This window comes from Pan troglodytes, chromosome 18 (genome assembly GCF_028858775.2).
Source record: "Pan troglodytes isolate AG18354 chromosome 18, NHGRI_mPanTro3-v2.0_pri, whole genome shotgun sequence".
NCBI lineage: Eukaryota > Metazoa > Chordata > Mammalia > Primates > Hominidae > Pan > Pan troglodytes.
The window spans coordinates 47,599,634-47,621,602 of NC_072416.2; the positions used below are offsets into that span (position 1 = coordinate 47,599,634).

At 46.4% G+C, this 21,969-nt stretch overlaps 1 protein-coding gene across 4 annotated transcripts in view; it reads right to left on the bottom strand.

Moving 5' to 3' along the window:
- ZNF423 (zinc finger protein 423) overlaps positions 1 to 21,969 on the bottom strand; it is a 364,983-nt gene that overhangs the window by 118,919 nt on the left and 224,095 nt on the right. For all 4 annotated transcript variants that reach the window (XM_024349825.3, XM_054668363.2, XM_054668362.1 and 1 more), the window contains one exon: positions 16,475 to 16,559. In XM_024349825.3, coding sequence (XP_024205593.1) covers positions 16,475 to 16,559 — 85 coding nt within the window. The remainder of the gene's footprint in view (positions 1 to 16,474; positions 16,560 to 21,969) is intronic.

Sequence of the window (21,969 nt, forward strand, 5' to 3'; positions counted from 1 at the left end):
TGGGACTCTAACATTTTTGTGATTGAAGTCCCAGAAGGAGATTAAAAAAAAAAAAAGAGGGCAGGATTGAAAATGTACTCAAAAGAGTGATGGCTGAAAAATTCCCAAATTTGGCAAGAGATGTAGATGTATTCGAGAAGCTGAGTGAAACTCAAAAGGAATAAACACAAGGAAATCCACACCAAGACAAATCATATTCCAACTCCTGAAAACTCCAGGACAGGAAAAAATCTTGAAAGCAGCTAGAGAAAAAATGACACCTTATATACAGTGAAAAAATAATTCGAACGACAGCAGACTTCTCATTAGAAACCATGGAGGCAAGAAGGAAGTGGCAGAGCATTTTTCAACTGCGGAATAAAAAAGAACTGTCAATCCAGAGTTCTTCTACATCCAGTGAAAATGACCTTCAAGAATCAAGGGAAAATTGAGATACTCTCAGATAAAAGAAAACTAAGAGAATGCGTCACCAGCAGAATCACCCTAAAAAGAATGGTTAAAGGAAGTTTTCTAAACAGAGAGGAAATGATTGGAACATTAGGTAGTAAGAAAGAACATGGTAAGGAAATTTTACTGTAGATACCACTAATTCCCCTTCTCTTCTTGAGTTTTCTAAATTATGTTTGATGTCTAATGTAAAATGTTAACACTGTCTGATGTAGTACTAAATATATGCAGAAGAAATAGTTAAGACAATCATAAGTAGGGAAGAGTAAAGGGACCCACGGGAGGTAACTTTTCTACATGTCACTTGAACTGGTAAGATTATGACACCAGTAGTCTTTGATAAGTTATGTGTATATAATATAATCCCTACAGTAATCATGATAAAAAGCTGTATCAAGAAATGAAAACACTACAGATAAACAAAAATGAAATTCTTAAAAATGTTCAAGTAAGTCACAGAAAGGAAAAAAGAAAACCACAAATGAAAAACAGAAAATAAAATATAAAATGGCAGACTGAAGCTCTCACATATCATTAACAACATTAAATAAAAATAACCTAAATATACTAATTAAAAGATGGAGATTGGCAGACTGGAAGGAAAATGACTCACCTATGTGCTGTCTACAAAAAACTCACTTAAAATATAACAATACTGTCAGGTTGAAAGTAAAAGAATGCAAAAGGATATATCTTGCAAACACTGATTGAAAGAAAGCAAAAAGGCTATATTAATATTATATAATGAAGGCTTCAGAACAAAAAATTAGCAAGAAAGAAAAGAACATTAAACAATGATAAAGGGGACAATCTACCAAGAAAATCTTAAATATGTATGCACCAAACAACAGAGCTGCAAAATATGCTAAGCAAAAGCTAATAGAGCTGACAGAAGAAATAGACATATCCATAATTATAGTAGGAAACTTCAGAACCTTTCTCCCAGTGACTGATAGGACAACTATGCAGAAAATCAGAAAAGATACAGAAGAACTCAAAATTATTGACCAACAGGATCTAATAGACATTTATACAACACTCCACCCAACAATAACAGAATGCACATTTTTTCAAATGCGTAGAGAACAAATACCAAGACAGACCATATCATGGGTCATAAAACAAATGTCAACATATTTAAAATAACTGAAATCATACATAGTGTTTTTTCCTATCACAATGGAACCAAACTAGAAATTAATAGCAGAAAGGTAGGAAAGCCTCCAAACAATAGAAACTATACGACGTACCTCTAAATAATCATGGATCAAAGAGGAAGCTCATGGGAATTTTTTAATACACTGAACTGAACAAAAAAATAAACTACAACATGTCAAAATTCGTGGGACACAGCTAAGTAAAGGCTAAGAGGGAAATGTATAGCAATAAATGCTTAATAAAGAGAAAAAGTCTCAAATCATTAATTAAGCTTCCACCTCAAAGACCTAGAAAAAGATGAAGATAAACATAGAACAAGCAGAATGCAGAAAATAATAAGGAAAAGATCAGAAACCCTGAAAGAGAAAACAGTAAAACAAAATTGAAAATCAATTAAACAAACAGGTGGTGTTTTAAAAGATTGATAAAATTGACAATTCTTTTAAGAAAACTAACAAAAAAAGAGAGAAGACACAAATTACCAATATCAAGAATGAAACTGAGGATATCACTACAGACACTACAGACATCAAAAGAATAATAACGGAATAATACTATGAAAAACTCTACATACATAAATTTGATAAATTAGATGAAATGATCTAATTTCTCAAAAAATACAAACTACCAGAATACACATAATAAGAGATAGATATTTTGAATAGTCCTATTCTATTAAGGAAATGGAATTCATAATTTAAAACTCCCTGTAAAGAAATCTCCAGACCCAGGTGTTTTACTGGATAAATCTAACAAATGTTTAAAGAAGAATCAACACCAATTCTACATAACTTCTTTTGGAAAACAGAAGAGGAAAGGGCACTTCCCAGTTTATTTCAGTAAATTAATATTGCCCTATATTAAAACCTGGTCAAAGACAGGACAAGAATAAAACTTCAGACCAATATCCCTCATAAACACAGATACAAAAATCCCTGACGAAGTATTAGCAAATAGCATTTAGCAATATATAAAAAGAAGTATACACCATGACCAAATGAGATATATATATATCAAGGATGCAAGGCTTACTCAATATTTGAAAACTGGTCAATATAATCCACCATATTAACATACTTAAGAAAAAGTGCATGGTCTCACAATAGGTACAGTAAAAAAAAAAAAAAGACAAAAACTTCAGACATTTGACAAAATCCAACACCCATTCATGGTAAAAAACAAACAAACAAACAAAAAATGCTTAGATAGAAGGAGAATTCCTCAACTTGATAAGGAGTATCTACAAAGAAAACCTATAGCTGTTATTTTACTTAATCGTAGAAGACTGAATGTTGTCTCCCTTAAGATCAGAAATAAGGCAAACATACCCACTCTCACACTACTGTTACTCAGCATAGTGCCAGTAGGTCTAGCCAGGGCAATAAGGCAAGAAAAGGAAATAAAAGGCATATAGATAGTTAAGAAATAAATAAAACTGTCCCAATTTACAGATGGCATGATTGTCTATGCTGAAAATCCCATAGAATCTACAGAAAAATTCCTACAACTAAGTTGAGCAAAGTCAAGCAATACAAAAATGAACATTCAAAAACCAACTGTATTTCTATATACTAGCAATAAACACATGAACACTGAAATTAAAAATGCAATACCATTTATAATTGCTCAAAAAATTAAAATAATTAGATACATCTACCAAAACCTGTACCAAATTAGGATGTTGAAAACTTTAAAAAAAAAAAAAAGATGAAAGAAATCACAGATCTAAATAAATGGAGAAACATACCATGTTAATGGATTAGAAGACTCAAGACAATAAAGATGTCATTTCTCCCCAAATCAATACACACATTTAACATGATTCCAGTCAAAATTACAGCAAGAATTTTGGTAGATACAGACAAGATTATTCTAAGATATATATGGAAAGGCAAAAAGAGCTAGATAGCAACAATTTTGAAAAAGACAATCAATAAAGAAGGAATCAGTTTATTCAATTCCAAAACTTATTCTATAGCTATAGTAATCAAGACTATATTGTATTTGGCAGAGGGATAGGCACATACGTCAGTGGAACCCAGAAACAGACCCACATAAATATGCTCAACTGATATTTAACAAAGGTGCAAAAACAATTCAATGGAGAGGCTGGACAATGTGGCTCATGCCTGTAATCCCAGTGCTTTGGAAAGCTGAAGCAAGAAGATTGCTTGAAGCCAGGAGTTCAAGACCAGATGGGCAACATAGTGAGATCCTTCTCCACAAAAATTTAAAAATTAGCCAGATGTGGTGGCCTATGCCTGTAGTCCTAGCTATTTTGTTAGGGGGGAAGTTGGTGCTGAGGCAGGAGGATTGCTTGAGCCCAAGAGTTCAAGGCTTCAGTGAGCTATGATCATGCTACAAACACTCCAGCCTGGGCGACAGAGTTAGATCTTGTCTCTAAAAACAAACAAAGCAATTCAATAGAAGAATGATAGCCTTTTCATCAAATGATACAGGATCAACTGGACATTCATAGGCAAAAATAAAAACAAAAACAAAGAACTTCAACCTAAGTCTTATATTGTATATAAAAATTAACTCAAAATGGACCATGGCCTAAAATAAAACTATAAAACTTTCAGGAAAAAAAAATAGGAGAAAATCTTTGCACTGAAGGTATAATCCATAAAGGAAAAATTGACAAATCTAATTAAACAAAATTAAAAACTTTTATTCTGCAAAAGCTCCTCTTAAGATAAAATGACAAGCTCCAGACTGGGAAAAATATTTGCTGACCACATACCTAACAAAGGACTAGTACTTAGAATACATAAAGAACTCTCAAAACTAAATGGTAAAAAAGCAAATGATCCAATTAGACAATGGGCAAAATTTATGAAGGAACATTTCATCAAAGAGGAATGGCTGGCAAATAAGCCCATGAAAAGATGTTCAACATCATTAGCCATTAGGGAAATGCAAATTAAAAGCACAATGAGATATCACAATGCAACTATCAGATTGGCTAAACTAAACAAATAGTGACAGAACAAATGCTGGTGAGAACGTAGAGAAATGTGATCTTTCCTACATTGCTGGTAGGAATGTAAAATGGCACAGCCACTGTGGAAAACAGTCTGGCAATTTCTTAAAAAGTCAAACATGCAAGTACTACAGACCTAGCAATTGCACTCTTGGGAATTTACCCCCAAAATAACGAAAACTTAAATATAATTCCATTTATATAACAGTCTTGAAATGATAAAATTATAGAAACAGAGAAGAGAGTAGTGGTTTCCAAGGATTATGGGTAGGAGGGAAGTGTCTATGGCTATAAAAGGGCAACGGGAGGGATTCTTGTGGCAATGGAAATGTTTTGTAGCTTGACTGTATCAATGTCAATATCCTGGATGTGATATTGTACTCTAGTTTTGCAAGATGTTACTGTTGGGAGAAACTGGGTAAAGTGTACAGAGGACCTCTATGTGAATCTGCATGTGAATATACAATTATCTCAAAATAAAAACTTTATTGTCTTTAAGCTAAAAATGTTTAAAGGACAAATAAAAGCCCAGGAGGGGCTTTAAAAGAAGGGGGAATGGATAGGGAGCAGTGGCTCACAACAGTAATCCCAGCACTTTGGGAGGCTCTGGCGGATGGATCACCTGAGGTCAGGAGTTCAAGGCCAGCCTGGCCAACATGGTGAAACCCCATCTCTACTAATAAAACAAAAATTGGCCAGGTGTGATGACGCATGCCTGTAATCTCAGTTACTCAGGAGGCTGAGGCAGGAGAATCACTTGAACCTGGGAGGCAGAGGTTGCAGTGAGGCGAGATCGTGCCATTGCACTCCAGCCTGGGCAACAAGAAAGAAACTCCATCACACACACACACACACACACACGGGGCAGGGGGGTAATGAGCACCAGCATTCTTCCCAGGCTAACTGGCTTGAGGCATGGGGATGGTGGAGAGGGTGCAGGGTTGCCAGGTAAAATACAGGACGGCAGGCAAATGCAAATTTCGGACAAGAAATAATGTTTTAGTAGAGTATGTCCCATGCAAATGAATGGAGACATACTTCGACTAAAAATGTATTGGCTGTTTACTTGAAATTCAAACTTACTTAGCCTGTATTTTTAGTGGGTAAATCTGGACACCTAGAGGGGAAGGATGGGACAGGAGGGTTCTGGAGCCCCCAAGGACAGTGGGCTGAAAAAGTCAGGGTGGAAACAGGGAGAAGTAAAAGAGAATGAGCAAAGGGATGCCAGAGGACCAGAAAGGCACGCAGGCTAGGCAGTCCCATGGTGGGGGCAGAGGGCAGTCACAAGCTGGGAGGCCTGAAGTCCCCCAGCTGCTGGTGAAACAACCCTGTGTGGGGCAATCAGGCAGAAACCAGAGGTCTAAAGAGCGGATGCTGGAGTCTCGGTAACAGGGGGCCTGGCAGCCTGACCAAGGGGCTCCTCTAGGCACCAGGAGCATCACCCAGTTAAGCCCAGGCCGACCCCTGGGCCTCTGTCGCCATGACCTGGCTCCACCCAAATGGTCTCGCCTCCCTACAGGGAAAGGACGTGCTGAGCGGTGGGTTCAAGTGTTCAGGTCGGTGGGCAGCCACGTGCTTGACCAAAACAAAAAATGCTTTGATGAGACTTTGCTATCAGCCTGCAAGTCAGTTCCAGGGAGGCCGCTGCATACGTTTCATTTTCACCTTGCTCCCACACACACCCAGGACCCACCCTTCTCTTCTGTGTGGTACCCATCACTATTGGACACAATCAGGAGCTCTTACTTGTTCTCTTAGTGAACACCTGTCTGCTCCCACCAGACACTATGCTCTGGGACAAAATGGCAAAGACTGTTCTGCTTGCTGCAATATTCATGCTTACTGCCTGGCACATAGTAGGTATTCAAGAAAGAAAAATAACTTGGAACTGGGGGACATTATGTTAAGTGGAATAAGTCAGGCACAGAAAGACAAATGTCCCATGTTCTCACTCATTTGTAGGAGCTAAAATGTAAAACAATTGAACTCATGGAGATAGAGTGCAGAGTGATGGTCAGCAGATGCTAGGAAGGGTAGCGGGGAGGGAGGGGAAGTGGGGATGGTTAGTGGGTACAAAAATATAGTTCGACAGAATCAGTAAGATCTAGTATTTGATAGCACAACAGGGTGACTACAGTCAACAATCATTTATTGTACATTTTAAAATAACTAAAAGAGTATAATTGGATTGTTTGTAGCACAAAGAAAGAATAAATGCTTCAGGTGATAGATACCCCATTTTCCCTGATGTGATTATTATATATTGCATGCCTGTATCAAAAGATCTCATGTACTCCATAAATATATACACCTATTATGTACCCATAAAAATTAAAAATTAAAAAAAGAAAACTGAATGAATGAAGGAATAAATGAAAAATCGGCTTGATTGGAGCTACTCCTTCTGGGTCTGTCCTCCAGGCCCAGCCCCTTGGAGTCTTGACAAGGCAGAGAGAGGGGGCCATTCTTCTTGCAGAAAGCCCTCAGGAGCATCCTCTGAGCTGATAAGCACTGACATCTGGGATATAGGCTTAGCATGGCCGGTTTTTCCTCTCTAAACTGGGACTCTATCATCATCATCATCTAATAACACTAATACAATATTGATAGATAGAATTTATTCAGAACTTACATGTGCCAGGCAGTGTGCTGGGACCTTTTCATACATTTTAATTTATTTAATCCTCCAAACAGTGCCAACCAGTAGGTGTGGTGAGTTGCACTGTTTGTGCTGCCCCTTCTTGTGGAAATAAAAGCCCTCTTTCTTTTCAATAATACCCTTCCTACTTCCACTGCTGGGGGGCAGACACCCAGGAAGGGCAGGGGTCACCAGCCTGACCAGATAACCAGCTCCACCTCCCTGGCCATAACGATTGGCTCATGGGCAGCTTCAGGACGCTCCTGAGGCCAATGGAAGAGGCCTTCCACTTTCTCCCCGCTGGGCCCCAAGGATCCAAGGCCAGGTCTGAGGCTCTGAAGCCCACTGGGTGCTCAGGACAGAGGGGACCAAGCTCTGGGGCCACTGGCCACAGGACCCTTGTTGTCTGCTGTTATTCCAGAAAGGCTCAGCCAGAAGCAGGTATGAGGGAAATTGTCCATGCATCAGCTGCTGCCAAGCAGCCAAATGACATCAAAGGATGCTCAACAAAGTCAGTTCAACAATCCAGGCCACCAAGCCCATGTGACATGACAGCAAGAAGAGAAGAACATGCTTATGAGCCGGCTCAAGCAAGATGATGCCAGGGCTCCAGTGCCAGCCCCTCCAGGACCAGCTCCATCAGCATCTCCCTCACTTCCATCCTTCCTCTTCCCCTCCCTGCTGGATCTCTCTCCCGAACCTAGAAACACACTTTGGTCTCTCTCTCTTAAAAATGCAAATACTTCCTGTTACCTTTGGAGCCTTCCAGCTCCCACTTCTCTCCCTCCTCTCCCAGCCTGGAACCCGGAAAGTCCACTGACACTGCTGCCCACCCCAATCTCCTCCTGACCCCTTCCATCTGATGCCACTGACCCTGCTCACACCCAGGACACAATGGCCACTTGTTGCTGAGCCACACAGACCCTCTTCAGCCTCCCTCCCAGTGCACTTTTCACACTGCACCCAACTGATATTCCTGGAAACACTGCTCCTTCAGCACCAACCACCCTACACTCCTCACTCTCCAGGCTCCTCCCAGATGTTCTCACCATCTATGCTGATGCCGCTGGATCCTCTTCCTCAGACAGGGCCCTGCTGGCCAGATACCAACACTCAGATCTCCATGGGTATCTTGTGCGAGGCCACATTATCACAAACACTCAAGCCCACCAAACGTGATGAGCCTTCAGGTGCAGGGGTTAAGGGCGCAGGCCCCGAGTCACACTGGCTGAGTTCAGGTCCCTACCCTGAAACTAGCAACATTGGACATGACACCTCAACTCCCCATGGATAAAAGGAAGTAATGACAGCACGTCTCACAGGGTGTTGTGAGGGTGAAGTGTGATAACACCTGCAGATATGGAAAGAAGGGCCTGGTGCTGAGTAAGCTTCATTAGATGGTACTGACTGATAAGGTTTAGCTCTGTGTCCCCACCCAAATTTCATCTCGAATTGTAATCCCCATGTGTGGAGGGAGAGACCTGTAATCCCCACGTGTCGAGGGAGGAAGGTGATTGGATCATGGAGGTGGTTTCCCCAATGCTGTTCTCATGAATGAGTTCTCACAAGATCTGATGGTTTCATAAGGTGCTCTTCCCCCTTTGCTTTCTTCTCTCTCTCTCCTGCCGCCATGTAAGATGTGCTTGCTTCCCCTTCCATTATGATTGTAAGTTTCCTGAGGCTTCCCCAGCCCTGCAGAACTGTGAGTCAATTAAACCTTTTTCTTTTATAAATCACCCACTCTTGGGTAGATCCTTACAACAGTGTGAGAATGGACTGCTACATGAACCACTGCTAGCATCATTGGCTTCTCTGCCAGTCCCTAAGAGCTCTTCCTCTGGCATGGTATCATCTGCCACCTGTCACCCAAAACCTGGTCACCTGAGACCTTTGAGTCTTCCTAACTTCTCCCCCTCCCATGTCCACTCAATAGCCAAATCCTGCTGGTTATGTCTCTTAAATGTTTCTCCAGCCCATATCCTCCTATCCAACATCCTCACCTTCTCTCACCTACTCTACCTCATCCCCTTTGCTGTGATCCACCCACCTCCTGCCTCAAAGTTTGTTCTGTTGCAGTACTGAATTGTGTACAGTGTCCCTACATACTACATGGACCTCTTTTCTCTATAATTGGCTTGTACTAGTTTCTTTGCCTGGAATTCCCCTCCCACCTTACTTCTTATACTCTGAGACCCTGATTAGGTGTAACCTCTTCCAGGAAGTTTTCCTGGAATACCCAGATTGGGCAACATGCCTGTCCTCTGAGCTCCCTTATCTTAGACTTGTGATGTTACATTGACCTTGCAGGTTATCATCTCCTGAGCTGGGTTAGCGGCCCCTCACAGAGCCCACCGAGGATTTTAATATTGTTTACTGAACATGAAGGTATGAGGTTACTGCTAGAAGAAACCTCAATGACAGAGGCCTTCCCCCAAAACAAACAAACAAACACATATGCATACAAAAGGAACTCAAGAAAATGAGAAATTTTCCACTATTTTAAAATTCAGAACTGATGGATTCTCCATAGACCTAAACAGCTTCCTCAAATGAACCAACGGGATTCAAAGTCAGGGAAACCAAGTCCTTTGGGCTGGTTCTCTCAGCCAGGAAGACTATTGAGGGGGAAGTGACTATGCCCTAGTTTGGGGGTTTGGCAAGGAAAAAAAAAAGAATAAAAAAGAATTGGATTATAGTCTTGCTGTACAGGCTTGTTATTCTGACAGAACAGTTCCAGAACCTGAAACATGATCTCTGGAGGGAGAGGGAGACATTTTTATCACATATTAAGGTTAGACAGATGTTTTGGGTCTGGTGTTACCTGAATCAAAAGCACCATTGAAGAGCCTGACACAGCCCGGTTCAGCAACACGTGATCCTGGCAGAAAGGAGACAGGAACCCCTTTTTCTTTTCATGTTCATGAGATTTTCCTCTGTGGTTCTATTTGGGTTTTTTGTATCTCCCTGGAGCTGGGGCGAGACACAGACTTCCACTCCAGACTGTCCTCCTTGGACCAGAGATTCCTTCCCCTCCAAAATGCTGCAGGCTGGGCCTTCAGCACGGGGCCAGGGTCCAAATGGCAGCTTGAACAGTGGGCTCTGGCTCTGCAAGGTGGTTTGAAAGTATCTCCAGGGATGTGCTTCATAAAGACTTGTAAGGTAGAAAAACCCTCTCTCTGTCTGTCTCCCTCTTTCCCTCTCTCTCTTTTACACACACATACACACACACACACACACACCACACACACACAACACACACATACACACACATACACATACACACACAGACACACACATACACATACACACACAGACACATACACACACAGACACAAAACACATGCCTCCCTCCAGGTGGGCCAGGGCCAGTCCTGCCACAGTGACAGGGGAGGGCTGGGGACAAGAGGACACACAAGGACAGAAGCTGGCACTGGGGACACTTTAAGAGCCTGGGCAGGAGGCAGGAGGGGTTGATTTTCCAAACACCCACTTCCTCCCCCATTTATTTGCCCCTGACAGCAGAGCCCAGCCCTTGAAGGCACCCAGGGAAAGGGCCGGCGTGAGCATGAAAAGCAGGCCTCTGGAATGACTAATGCCCCACCGGGACAGGCCTGGCTCTGGCCTGGCTGCCCGCCAGAGAGTCCACAGCCACTTTCCAAGGACAGCAAGGGCAAGCGTTCCTGACAAGATTCCCTGAGGACCATCCCTTCCCAGCCCTGACCCTCCCCGGGGCTCCCCCAAGGGGCCCGTGAGGCCCTGCATGAGGACGTCCAGGGGCCCAGAGGCTGAGTCACTCCCTTGGGGCCAACCTGGGTCATGGCAAGTTTGTTATCTCAAGGACAAGTTCTCAGACCCCTTATCCAGCCATCCCCACCCAAAACAAACTAAAAGTAAGGCCTCTCCAGCAAATCGGCTTCCTGGGGGTCTCCAGACTCAGGCCCTGCCCCCCATGGTGAGGTGCCATGTGCCCCAGGAGGGCAGTGTACATACATTATACATATATGTTCAACACATGTGGGCAGACCCACTGCTCCTCCCTTCCCAGCCGTGGGGGGCCAGCTTCCTCGGGGCCAAGCCCCCCATAAGCCTCCTTCTCTCTCCTTCAGCAGCCCCCCCGGGGAGCCGAAGGCAGGGGCCTCCTGCAGAGCAATTTCCTGGGGCGGCAGAGGTGGGAGCCATCCTCCCAGAGTCCTCAGAGGGGGTGAAGGGGAGGTGGGGAAAGGGCGACTGGGCAGAGCCGAGTCACCCCGGCAGGAGGCCACAGCACAGAGCTCTGGGCTGCTCCAAGTTTTTCATGTGCCTTCTGGGGGAGGAAGTGTCAAAGCCATTTCAAAAGCTGGGGGAGTCCCAGGGAAGGGGCCTCATTCTCCATGCGGAGGGGGGATTTCAAAGGAGACCCTGCTATTGAAAGGTTTCCAAAGACCCTCGCCTTTCTATCAGATCCAAATCACTCCCCTCCAAGCAGCAGCCAGGAGAGGGGTGCTGGGAAAATGTTTCCAAGGAGACATGTCCCTGAGTCATCATAACTCCCAGGGTCTCCGGGCTGCAGAGCCATGCAGAGGCCCCCGCTATAAAAAGGCCAGTTTACCGCCCCCCAGGGGAGCTCTCCAGCAGTCCGGGTCCCAGGGGAGGCCTGCCTCAGACCCCCAAGTGCCCTGAGTTTATGAGAAGGCTGCAGAGCTGAACAGGGCCACTTCTACCCACCAAGTCCCCCTGGTGCCACTAAGGGGGACTTTTACCCCCGTCAGCGGCAGGGCAGCCACTCTGGGCTCGGACCATTTAGCAGGAGAAGCCATCCACTGGGACACTGGGCCCCAAAAGATTTACTGGGATTGCAGAGCCAGCCCCAAACCAGGCCTGCAGTGCCTGCCTCTCACCATTTCCCCAGCAGCCTTCCCAAGCCACCAGGGCCAGCCAGAATCACAGCACAAGCCACATCTAAGTTCCATCAACTCCTTCTCTTCTCCCCCTGCCCTGTTCACTCACCCCAGGACCACACCAGGTGGGTCTTCGTTCTCTTCCCAACTGGTTCCTTCTCAACACCGCAGCCAGATTCATCTTCCTAAGGCTCAGGCCAGGATATACCCTGCTCCGAAACCTTCAATGGCTCCCTAGCGCTTAAGTCCAAGGTTTAAACTCAGGTACCCACAGGGACCAGGCTGGAGACTTAACTGAGCAAGACCATGATGCCTGGGAATGCATGCCTTGCCTACAGGAAACTGCTGCTGCTGCTAAGTCACGCTAGGTGGGAATGATGATTGCGGGAATGTGAAGCCCTGGCTGCCACCTCTTGTGGTTTTTCAAGAGAAGCCTAGTAAACCATAGCCAAGGGGCCCCCAAAGTTGGACCCTGGCCTACGGGGTGAAGGACAAACCCTAACCCCTCCACTTGGTATCGGAGGTGCTCCATGGCTCACCCCAACCCCCTCCCCATTCTCACTCCCCACAATGCCTCAGTCTTGGCCAAGCCAAGCACCTACAGCCCCCCAGACTCACCTGCTCTGCTCACCCCCCATCCTGCTATAGGCAGTGGCTCACCACCCTCGCAGCCTGGCAGAAACACATTGTTCCAGAACCTCCTCCTGATGTTCAGCCATCTCTCTGAAGGCAACGTCCCCCCTCTTCATCCTTCAATGCCCAGGGGGCCCTGTTCTGGGAGCACCCACATCACTGCACTGCAGTTACCTGCATGCCCATCAGCCTTCCCCTGGAGAGGGAACCCTGAGGTCTCTCCCACCACAGGCCCTGGCAGGGGCTCCAAACACAATGGAGGGACCCTAGCTGTGGTTCAGACTCTGCCTCCATTACTCAGGCTGGAAGGACTTGGGTAAGTCACGTAACCTCTCTAAGCCCCGGGTTCCTCATCTGTCAGATGGGGAACTAGTGCCCATGTAAAGTGCCTGGCACATAGAAAGGCTGAGTCAGTAGCAGCTGTTAGCATCCTTATTCAATGTGACCTCTTTGCTGCATGCTATGTGCAGTGTCTTCTATGGGATGATCTCTGAAGCAGAGACCATGTCCCCTGTACTCCCGTCACCCACAGAGACCGCTGCAACTCTCAACATGCCATAGGTGCTCAGTCAAGGTCCTCTGGTAGACTGGGTTGATGAGGCTCAGGGAGGGCAGGCAGGTAGGGAGTGCAGGTTAGAGCGAGAGGGACTGCCCAGCCACCGGAGGTCTGGCTCACCCGGGGTTCCATGCCGCAGTGAACTGGAATCTGCACTCGGGGACCAACCAACCACTCCCTGCTGCCTGCTCTCCAGGCCTCCAACTCCCACGTTCCTGGGCTCCAGGTCAGCTGACAGCGCTGCAGGGCAGGAATGGGCAAGGGGACCTGTCCAGCCTCCCAGCCAAGGCGCCTTCCCTCAGAAGCCCGGCCCACAGCTCATACACAGGCCCAAATGCCCCTCACACCCTCCTTTTGTGTTTCCCACAACTCTAGTTAAGAGCAACCCCCTTGCCTTGCACTTGAGGACACATAGCTTCCAGGCTCTGCACTAAAGGCAAGGTGGAAGAGAGGAGGGAGGGGGCAGAAACACCTCAGAAATCACTGCGGTCCAATTAGCCAGGCTTGCGCCCTTCATGCTTACAAACAGGAACGCGCATTAACACCTGCTACAAAAGCAAACATTTTTAGATATCTTCATCTTCACCTCCCTGACACTCCATGAAAGGACTCTCAGCAGCCAGTGACTGACAGGGGAGTGCTCCTTCTTATCCTTCAGCAGGGGGCTTTCAGATGGAGAAATTAAGAAGCCACCAATCTCCCTGTCAGGCCAAGCTCCCACGGCCCCCACCTGCTCTTCCTGGGCCCCTCCTCCCCACTCTCCGCCAGGTGAGCCCCACCACACACACGATTGGGAGTCAGTGGCTGCAGGAGACTGGCTCCAAGGCACTGGGGGCAGAGGCTGTCAGATAGGTTGGGGGTCAGGGGGACTGGCCAATGCTGTGGCTAGGTAGGGACCAGGGGACCCATACCTGCCCTGAGAGCACCTTCACTAAAGAAGGGCCTTTGCAATGCAAACCTTAAACAAAACCTTGATGGCTGTACAAATTTGGAGCAAACTCCAACTCTCATACACCACTGGTGGGGGCGTTAAGTCCATACAACCACTTCAGAAATGTATTTGTCAGCATTTACTAAAGGTGAACATCATTTAACCTGTGACTCAGCAAGTCCATCCAAATCCTATATTCCCATTTTATATACATATTTACACATATAAAGAATATAGTATATAACAGTATATAATGTATTATATATAAACACAAAATATAATATCTATATATTCCTATAATCACAATAAAATCACATACATATGTTCATCAGTAGATATGTACATGGGGCCAGGTATGGTGACTCATGCCTGTAATCCCAGAAATTCGGGAGGCTGAGATGGGCAGATCACTTGAGGTCAGGAGTTTGAGACCAGCCTGGCCAACATAGTGAAACCCTGTCTCTACTAAAAATACAAAAAAATTAGCCAGGGGCGATGCTGCATGCCTGTAGTCCCAGCTGCCTGGGAGGCTGAGGCAGGAGAATCACTTGAACCTGGGAGGCGGAGGTTGCAGTGAGCAGAGATCGTGCCACTGCACTCCAGCCTGGGTGACAGAGTGAGACTCTGTCTCAAAAAAAACCAAACCAAACCAAAGCAAAAGAAGACATGTCCATGAATATGCCAGCACTATTTCAGAATGGGCCCATCAAGAATCAAACAGATAAAGAGTGGTTGGCATGCTCCTATGACAGATTATTAGACACCAATGAGAGGCATGATCTCCAACTAGAGGCAATAATGTGAAAAGTGAAAGATGTCAGGTGCAAACGAGTAGAAACTGTGATTCCATTTCCAGAAAGTAGAAATCAGGCAAAACCAACCTATATTATTAGACGTCAGCATCGTGATGACCTGTTGGTGGTAAGGGAGGGCCTGAAGGAGCCCAAGAGGGAAGCTTCTGAAATGCTGGAAATAGTCTGTTTCTTGATCTGTGTGTGGGTTACACAAGTGTGTTTAGTTCATGAAAATTCATTAAGCTGCTCATTTATGAGAAGTTTTCTAAATGTACGCAGTAAAGGGTTTTGTAAACCAGTACTCCGATGGCATAGCTGTTAAGACAACAATGAAAAGATGCTAGAAGAAGAAAAACAGAGATGAAGTAAAGATGAAGTTCAGGCCAGGTGTGGTGGCTCACGCCTATAATCCCAGCACTTTGGGAGGCCGAGGCGGGTGGATCACGAGGTCAGGAGTTCAAGACCAGCCTGACCAAGATGGTGAAAAATTAGCCAGGTGCAGTGGCAGGTGCCTGTAATCCCAGCTACTTGAGAGGCTGAGGCAGGAAAATCGCTTGAACCCGGGTGGCAGAGGTTGCAGTGAGCAAAGATTGCACCACTGCACTCCAGCCTGGGCGACAGAGTGAGGCTCCGTCTAAAATAAAAAATTAACAAAAAGATGAAGTTCAACCCATGGCTGCAACTTCACTGCTCAGACTAGAGTCTTGGAGAAAGTGATCACATGTCCAACAAAGACCCAGGGTACCAGGCCTCTTGAAGCTCTCCCAGGCCCCAGCCCATCCCAGGCCAGCCCCTTCCCTTAGAACCTCCATGCCTATCAGAACATCAGAACATCCAGCTGTGCCCTCTCCTACAATGAGGGCACCCCTAGCTGCCAAGGAGACCACATCCACCCATCCAAGGTAGAGGGGACTTCACAGCTTCCCGGGTCTCTTGTGCCAAGTGTGTGAACTCCATAGAACTTTGCAAGCTGCCCTTCTAGAGAGGCTGAATTTTCCAAAGTCCAAAACCACTTGAAGAGGAATGGGAAAAGTACTGAAATAACTTTGTAAGCATTCTGTTTTGACAATGTGCCTGAGGAATTCACCATGTTGAGTAGGGAAATGTGAGCAGTTAAATCTATTCAATGTCATGACACACAAAATTGAAGCATAATTGCTCCTGAGTGCTTGACAACTGGAAAGCACTTTGTTTCAGAAACGGAGGGAAATTTATGCTGGAAAATGGAAGAGATTGTCAAAAGTTTGATTATAATGTGAGTGGAGCTGCGACAAGAAGGCTCAGATGGAGAAAGGGCCCCCATTCTGACATTTTCACTCCCATGTGTAACGTCTCAGAAACAGCAGCAGTGACTCTGTCCTTTGGCCTAAAAGCCAGTAAAATGATGATTGGAACCGCAAATTTAAAACCCCAAAGAGTAGCTCCAGCATGGCTGGGAGGAAATGCTCTCTTACCAATCATGTGGTTGGCAACGTGGATTTGGATCTCTCTCTCGTTCTCGAAGGTCATCTGGCACTTGATGCACTGGTATGTCTTTTTCTGTTTGGAAACCAAAAATAAAAGATTTAGAGAGGCAGGAGGTAGGAAAAAGGAGAAAGCAAAAGTTCCTAGGGGGCCTGGGTCAAGACTTTCCAGAATGGTTCCAGTCCCCTCCTAGGTCTCCCCAGGCCATTCTCTTCCCACCTTCCTCTAAATCCAGCTCTACCAGACTGAGGAAGGGGCATGAAACTACATTCCAAGGGAGCTGCTTCTCTGCTAGATCTGGGAAAACTGCCATCTCAAGGTGAAGCTTTAAGGGAGCTGAGGGGAGGCCTCCTTGCTTAGAAGGGCAAATCCATCTACCCATGCCCCCATCCATCCAAACATCCACCCATCCATCCTCCATCTACCCATCCACCCATCTACATACACAATCACCCATCTACCCATTCATCCATTTACATACACACCCATCCATCCACCCATTCATCTATCCATCTACCATCCATCCTCCATCTACCCATCCATCCATATACCCATCCATCCATCTACATACACACCCACCAATAGACCCATCCATCCATATACCCATCCATCCATCTACATATACACCCACCAACAGACCCATCCATCCATCCTCCATCTACCCATCCATCCATCTACATAATACCCACCCATCCTCCATCTACCCATCCATTCATCTACATACACACCCACCAATCCACCCATCCATCCATCCTCCATCTACCCATCAATCCATTTTCCATCTACCCATCCATCCATCTACTCCACCCATCCATCCATCCTCCATCTACCCATCCATCCATCTACATACATACCCACCCATCCATCCTCCATCTACCCATCCATCCATCTACATACATACCCACCCATCCATCCTCCATCTACCCATCCATCCATCTACATACATACCCACCCATCCATCCATCCTCCATCTACCTATCCATCCATATACTCCACCCATCCATCCATCCTCCATCTACCCATCCATCCATCTACATATATACCCACCCATCCATCCTCCATCTACCCATTCATCTGTCTATATACATACCCACCCATCCACCCATCAATCCATCCTCCATCTACCCATCCATCCATCTATTCCACCCATCCATCCATCCTCCATCTACCCATCCATTTATCTATACTCACTCACCCATCCACCCATACTCCACCTACCCATCCGTCTCCCCATCCATACATCTACACACACACATACCCATCTACCCATTCATCCATCCTCCATCTACCCATCCATCCATCCATCCATCTTCTATCTACCCGCCCATCCATCTACATAAACACCCACCCACCCATCCACCCATCTACATACATACCCACCCATCTACTCAGTCATCCATTTACATACACACCCATCCATCCACCCATTCATCCATCCATCCACCCATCCATCCTCCATCTACCCATCCATCCATATACCCATCCACCCATCTACATACACACCGACCAATAGACCCATCCATCCATCCTCCATCTACCCATCCATCCATCTACTCCACCCATCCATCCATCCTCCATCTACCTATCCATCCATCTACATACATACCCACCCATCCATCTTCCATCTACCCATCCATTCATCTATATACATACCCACCCATCCACCTATCCATCCATCCTCCATCTACCCATCCATCCATCTACTCCACCCATCCATCCATCCTCCATCTACCTATCCATCCATCTACATACATACCCACCCATCCATCTTCCATCTACCCATCCATTCATCTATATACATACCCACCCATCCACCTATCCATCCACCCTCCATCTACCCATCCATCCATCTACTCCAACCATCCATCCATCCTCCATCTACCCATCCATCCATCTACATACATACCCACCCATCCACCCATCCATCCATCCTTCATCTACCCACCCATTTATCTACATACTCACACACCCATCCACCCATACTCCATCTACCCATCCATCTCCCTATCCACACATCTACACACACACATACCCATCTACCCATTCATCCATCTTCCATCTACCCACCCATCCATCCTCTATCTACCCACCCATCCATCTACATACACATCCACCCATCTACCCATTCATCCACACACACATCCACCCATCCACGCATACACCCACCCATCCATCCGTCTATTCACCCATCAGTCTATCCATCCATCCACCTACCTATTGTCTGTCTACCCATTTGTCCATCTACACACATATCCATCCATCCATCCATCCATCCATCCATCCATCCATCCATCTATCTATTTTTCTACCTATCCAATAACCTTCTCATCCATTTACTTACCCTAATAACCATGTGGCTGAGCAGGGGACACTGTTCCTGCCAACTCTGGTGTTCAAGGGTGGCTAAGGAACTCCTCATCTGCCCTAAGCACAAATGACCCCAAGAGTTCCTACAGCTGGTTTCCACACACAGGGGCTAGTACCAGCTGCCTGTGGGAGCTGAGGGCAGAAAAACTGAGATGAGAAGCTTCAAAGCTTCTTGAAGAGTTGTTCCAAAGAGTGAACCTCACTCACACAACTAATCCCAGATGGTTCTGAAACACCCCAGGGACAGAGGTGGTGTTGCCCATCTGAGGGAAGGACTGTGGCTTGGGGTTTTTTGAAGAAAGAGGGGTGGTATTGGGAATCACAATATCCAAGTTTTTTGAAGACCACTTTGGTTCCTGGGATGAGAGGGCTTCTCTTACTTCTGGAAAAGGGAGCAGGACTTCACACTTCTTGGCCAAGGTCCCAGGCCCAACCCTCAACTATGCAGCCAGATGAACCACCAGGGAGCTTAACCATCTCAGCTCCTACTTCCCTCTTTATCATTCTGAAATGTTATGATGAGTTCTTGCATGGTGCACACTTTTCTTTCCTTTTACTTTTAACCTACCTGTGTCTTTATATTTATAGTCCAGGCCCTGTAGATAGCATTCAATTGAGTCTTGCTTTTTTCTTTGCATCTAATCTGACAATCTCTACCTTTTGATTGAAATTTCAACTCCATTTATACTTAGTGTAATTGTCAATATGGTTGATTTTAAACCCTACCATCTTTTGAATTAATTTCTATTTTATCCTACCTGTTCTCTGTTCCTATTTCCCTCTTTCCACCCACACCCACAGTTCCCTAAGTAACTACAGGCCTTTGCCTGTGCTGGTTCCTCTACGTGCAACACCCCCTCCATCCTTGACTCAATTCAAATGTCATCTCTTCTGAGAAGCCTTCTCTTTTCACCCCAGAATGGGTCCAGGACCCCCTCCACACCCCTGAACTTATGCTAAGGACCCTGGGTAATTAATACATTGTTGTGTCATGGTGGATTGGCTCATCTGCTCCCCTCTTGCACCATGAGCACCCAGAGAGCCAGGAATGTGTTTTGTCTACCTTTGAGGCAGCACATGAAGTGCTTAACAAGCGTTTGCTGAACACATAAAGTTGCAGAATAACATATGCAGAGGAGTCTATTCAGGCAGAAGTGACAAAGAGAACCAAAGATGACTTCAGTGTCCTGGACCCACACCACCCTAGCGCAGGCCTTACCTAGAGTCAGTGCACAATAATTATTTAACTTTTATTACGATTATTATTGGCGCTAAGAAAATGCTGCTTGAACAAATGAATGAATGAAGAAACAACTGGAGAAGCTGAAGCTGGATGCGTCAGGCTCCAGGACCCGCTCTGACAAAACCAGGGGCCTTTCCCACAGTGTTTCAGAAGACCTGGGGGATTCGCTGTGTCCTGAGTACAGGCCACAGCCTGGGGCCCAGACACAGGCACTCTGCATGGAAAGGCCCTGGGAAGAGCTAGGTAAGTCGGGGGCAGGGTGGAGAGAAAGACAGGGCTGGGGAGTCCAGCCTTGCCGCAGACAAAGGAAGACGTCCAGGCCACAAGGAGACTACAGGGCCTGAGGTCTTCTCAGGAGATGCAGCCCAGAGTACACATCTCAGGTCAACTCCAGGGCCATGGTCGTGGAGATGAACCACCTCGGGTGTCTCCAGCATCAAAACCATCCCTTCTGTCTCACATAGGCCCCCACCTACTCTGCTTGGCAAAGTGCAAGAGCCTTTGGTGGTTGAATGAATGAACGAATGAATGGAATGAGTGAATTAATGAATGAAGCACATCCCAGGAAGGGAAGCTTCATCACAAGGAAGCCCATGGGAGGCCTGCTGGATGAGGACCGCCCAGGCCTATAGGTGGGTGGGTGGGAGGAAGGGGTTGGTACCAACCAGCAGCAATGGCTGCGGGCAGATGACCACGTCCCCCCTCCAAGGATGGTGATTTGCTTGGGTGCAAGTCTCTAGAGGCTGCAGCCATGGCTGGTCCAGAGGCATGCAGGGAACAGTCCATGATCACAGTGACTTGGTTGATCTTCTCAGGGGCAGGTGAATAAAGGGAGCTCACTGTGCTTGGAAAATACATCCCCAGGGGCTTGGGCAGGAAAACAGGCTGCCCTCAAATGCCTCTCTGCCACCCCTTGGTAATAGGAAGAACACTGCCCAATAACTGAGCCCCTCCTGGTGGGGCACTGGGCTTCATAGGGTTCAGAGGGTTCCCAAGGGAAGGGCCGGGAGAAGGGCTGACCCCTCACATACACACAAGACACACACACAGATGTGCAAGCACACGTGTGCATTCACATGCTCGCTTTCACCCCAACTCACCAGCAACACACAAGACCTTCACAGACACACCCACAACCCCTACACACAGCAACCTGTAACACAGATACATATGTGCAACCCCCAGAGAAGCAGGGCCATCCACATGGGTGAACAAGGCCACACAGATGGGCATGTCCACACTCATCCAGAGACCCTGCCTTCAGCTCACTCACCGCAACCCCAGTACACACACCGGTACTTCCAAATATGCCCACAGACATGCATGCAGCTTCTGACACAAGTATACACACAGACCCATCCCCACACGTACCACACACCCTCATGTACACACATGTAGACTCATAAGTGCTCACATGTGCACTCACACATAGGCACATACACACACAAGCTCACCAGCCCCCAAACCCTCCAAGCATGGCTGGACTCCAGTCCTCACCCCAACATCTATTCCTAGTCTATCCCCACTCTCAACCCCCCTGGAGACCCCCTCCTCCTGCAGCTTCAGCCCCCACTAGGAGACATAATTACAGAAAGACAGAACTTGGCACTCAAAGCACCTCCCCTGCCATAAGCCCCTTCCCTGGGGCCCAGCCCTGGAGAACTAGAGCTGAGTTCCAGGGCCTGTGGCCAGGGCTGCCTCCCCCAACACAGCCCTGAGCAACTGCAGAGGGGGGCCCCGGGCAGGAAGAAAACACACTTGAGAATGGCAAAGACAGGAGAGGAAGGGCAGGGAAGAAATGGCCAGGCCCTTCAAGACAGGAAGGAGAGAAGGAAAAGCCAGCCAGAGCTGTTATATTTCCATGATCGTGAGCAC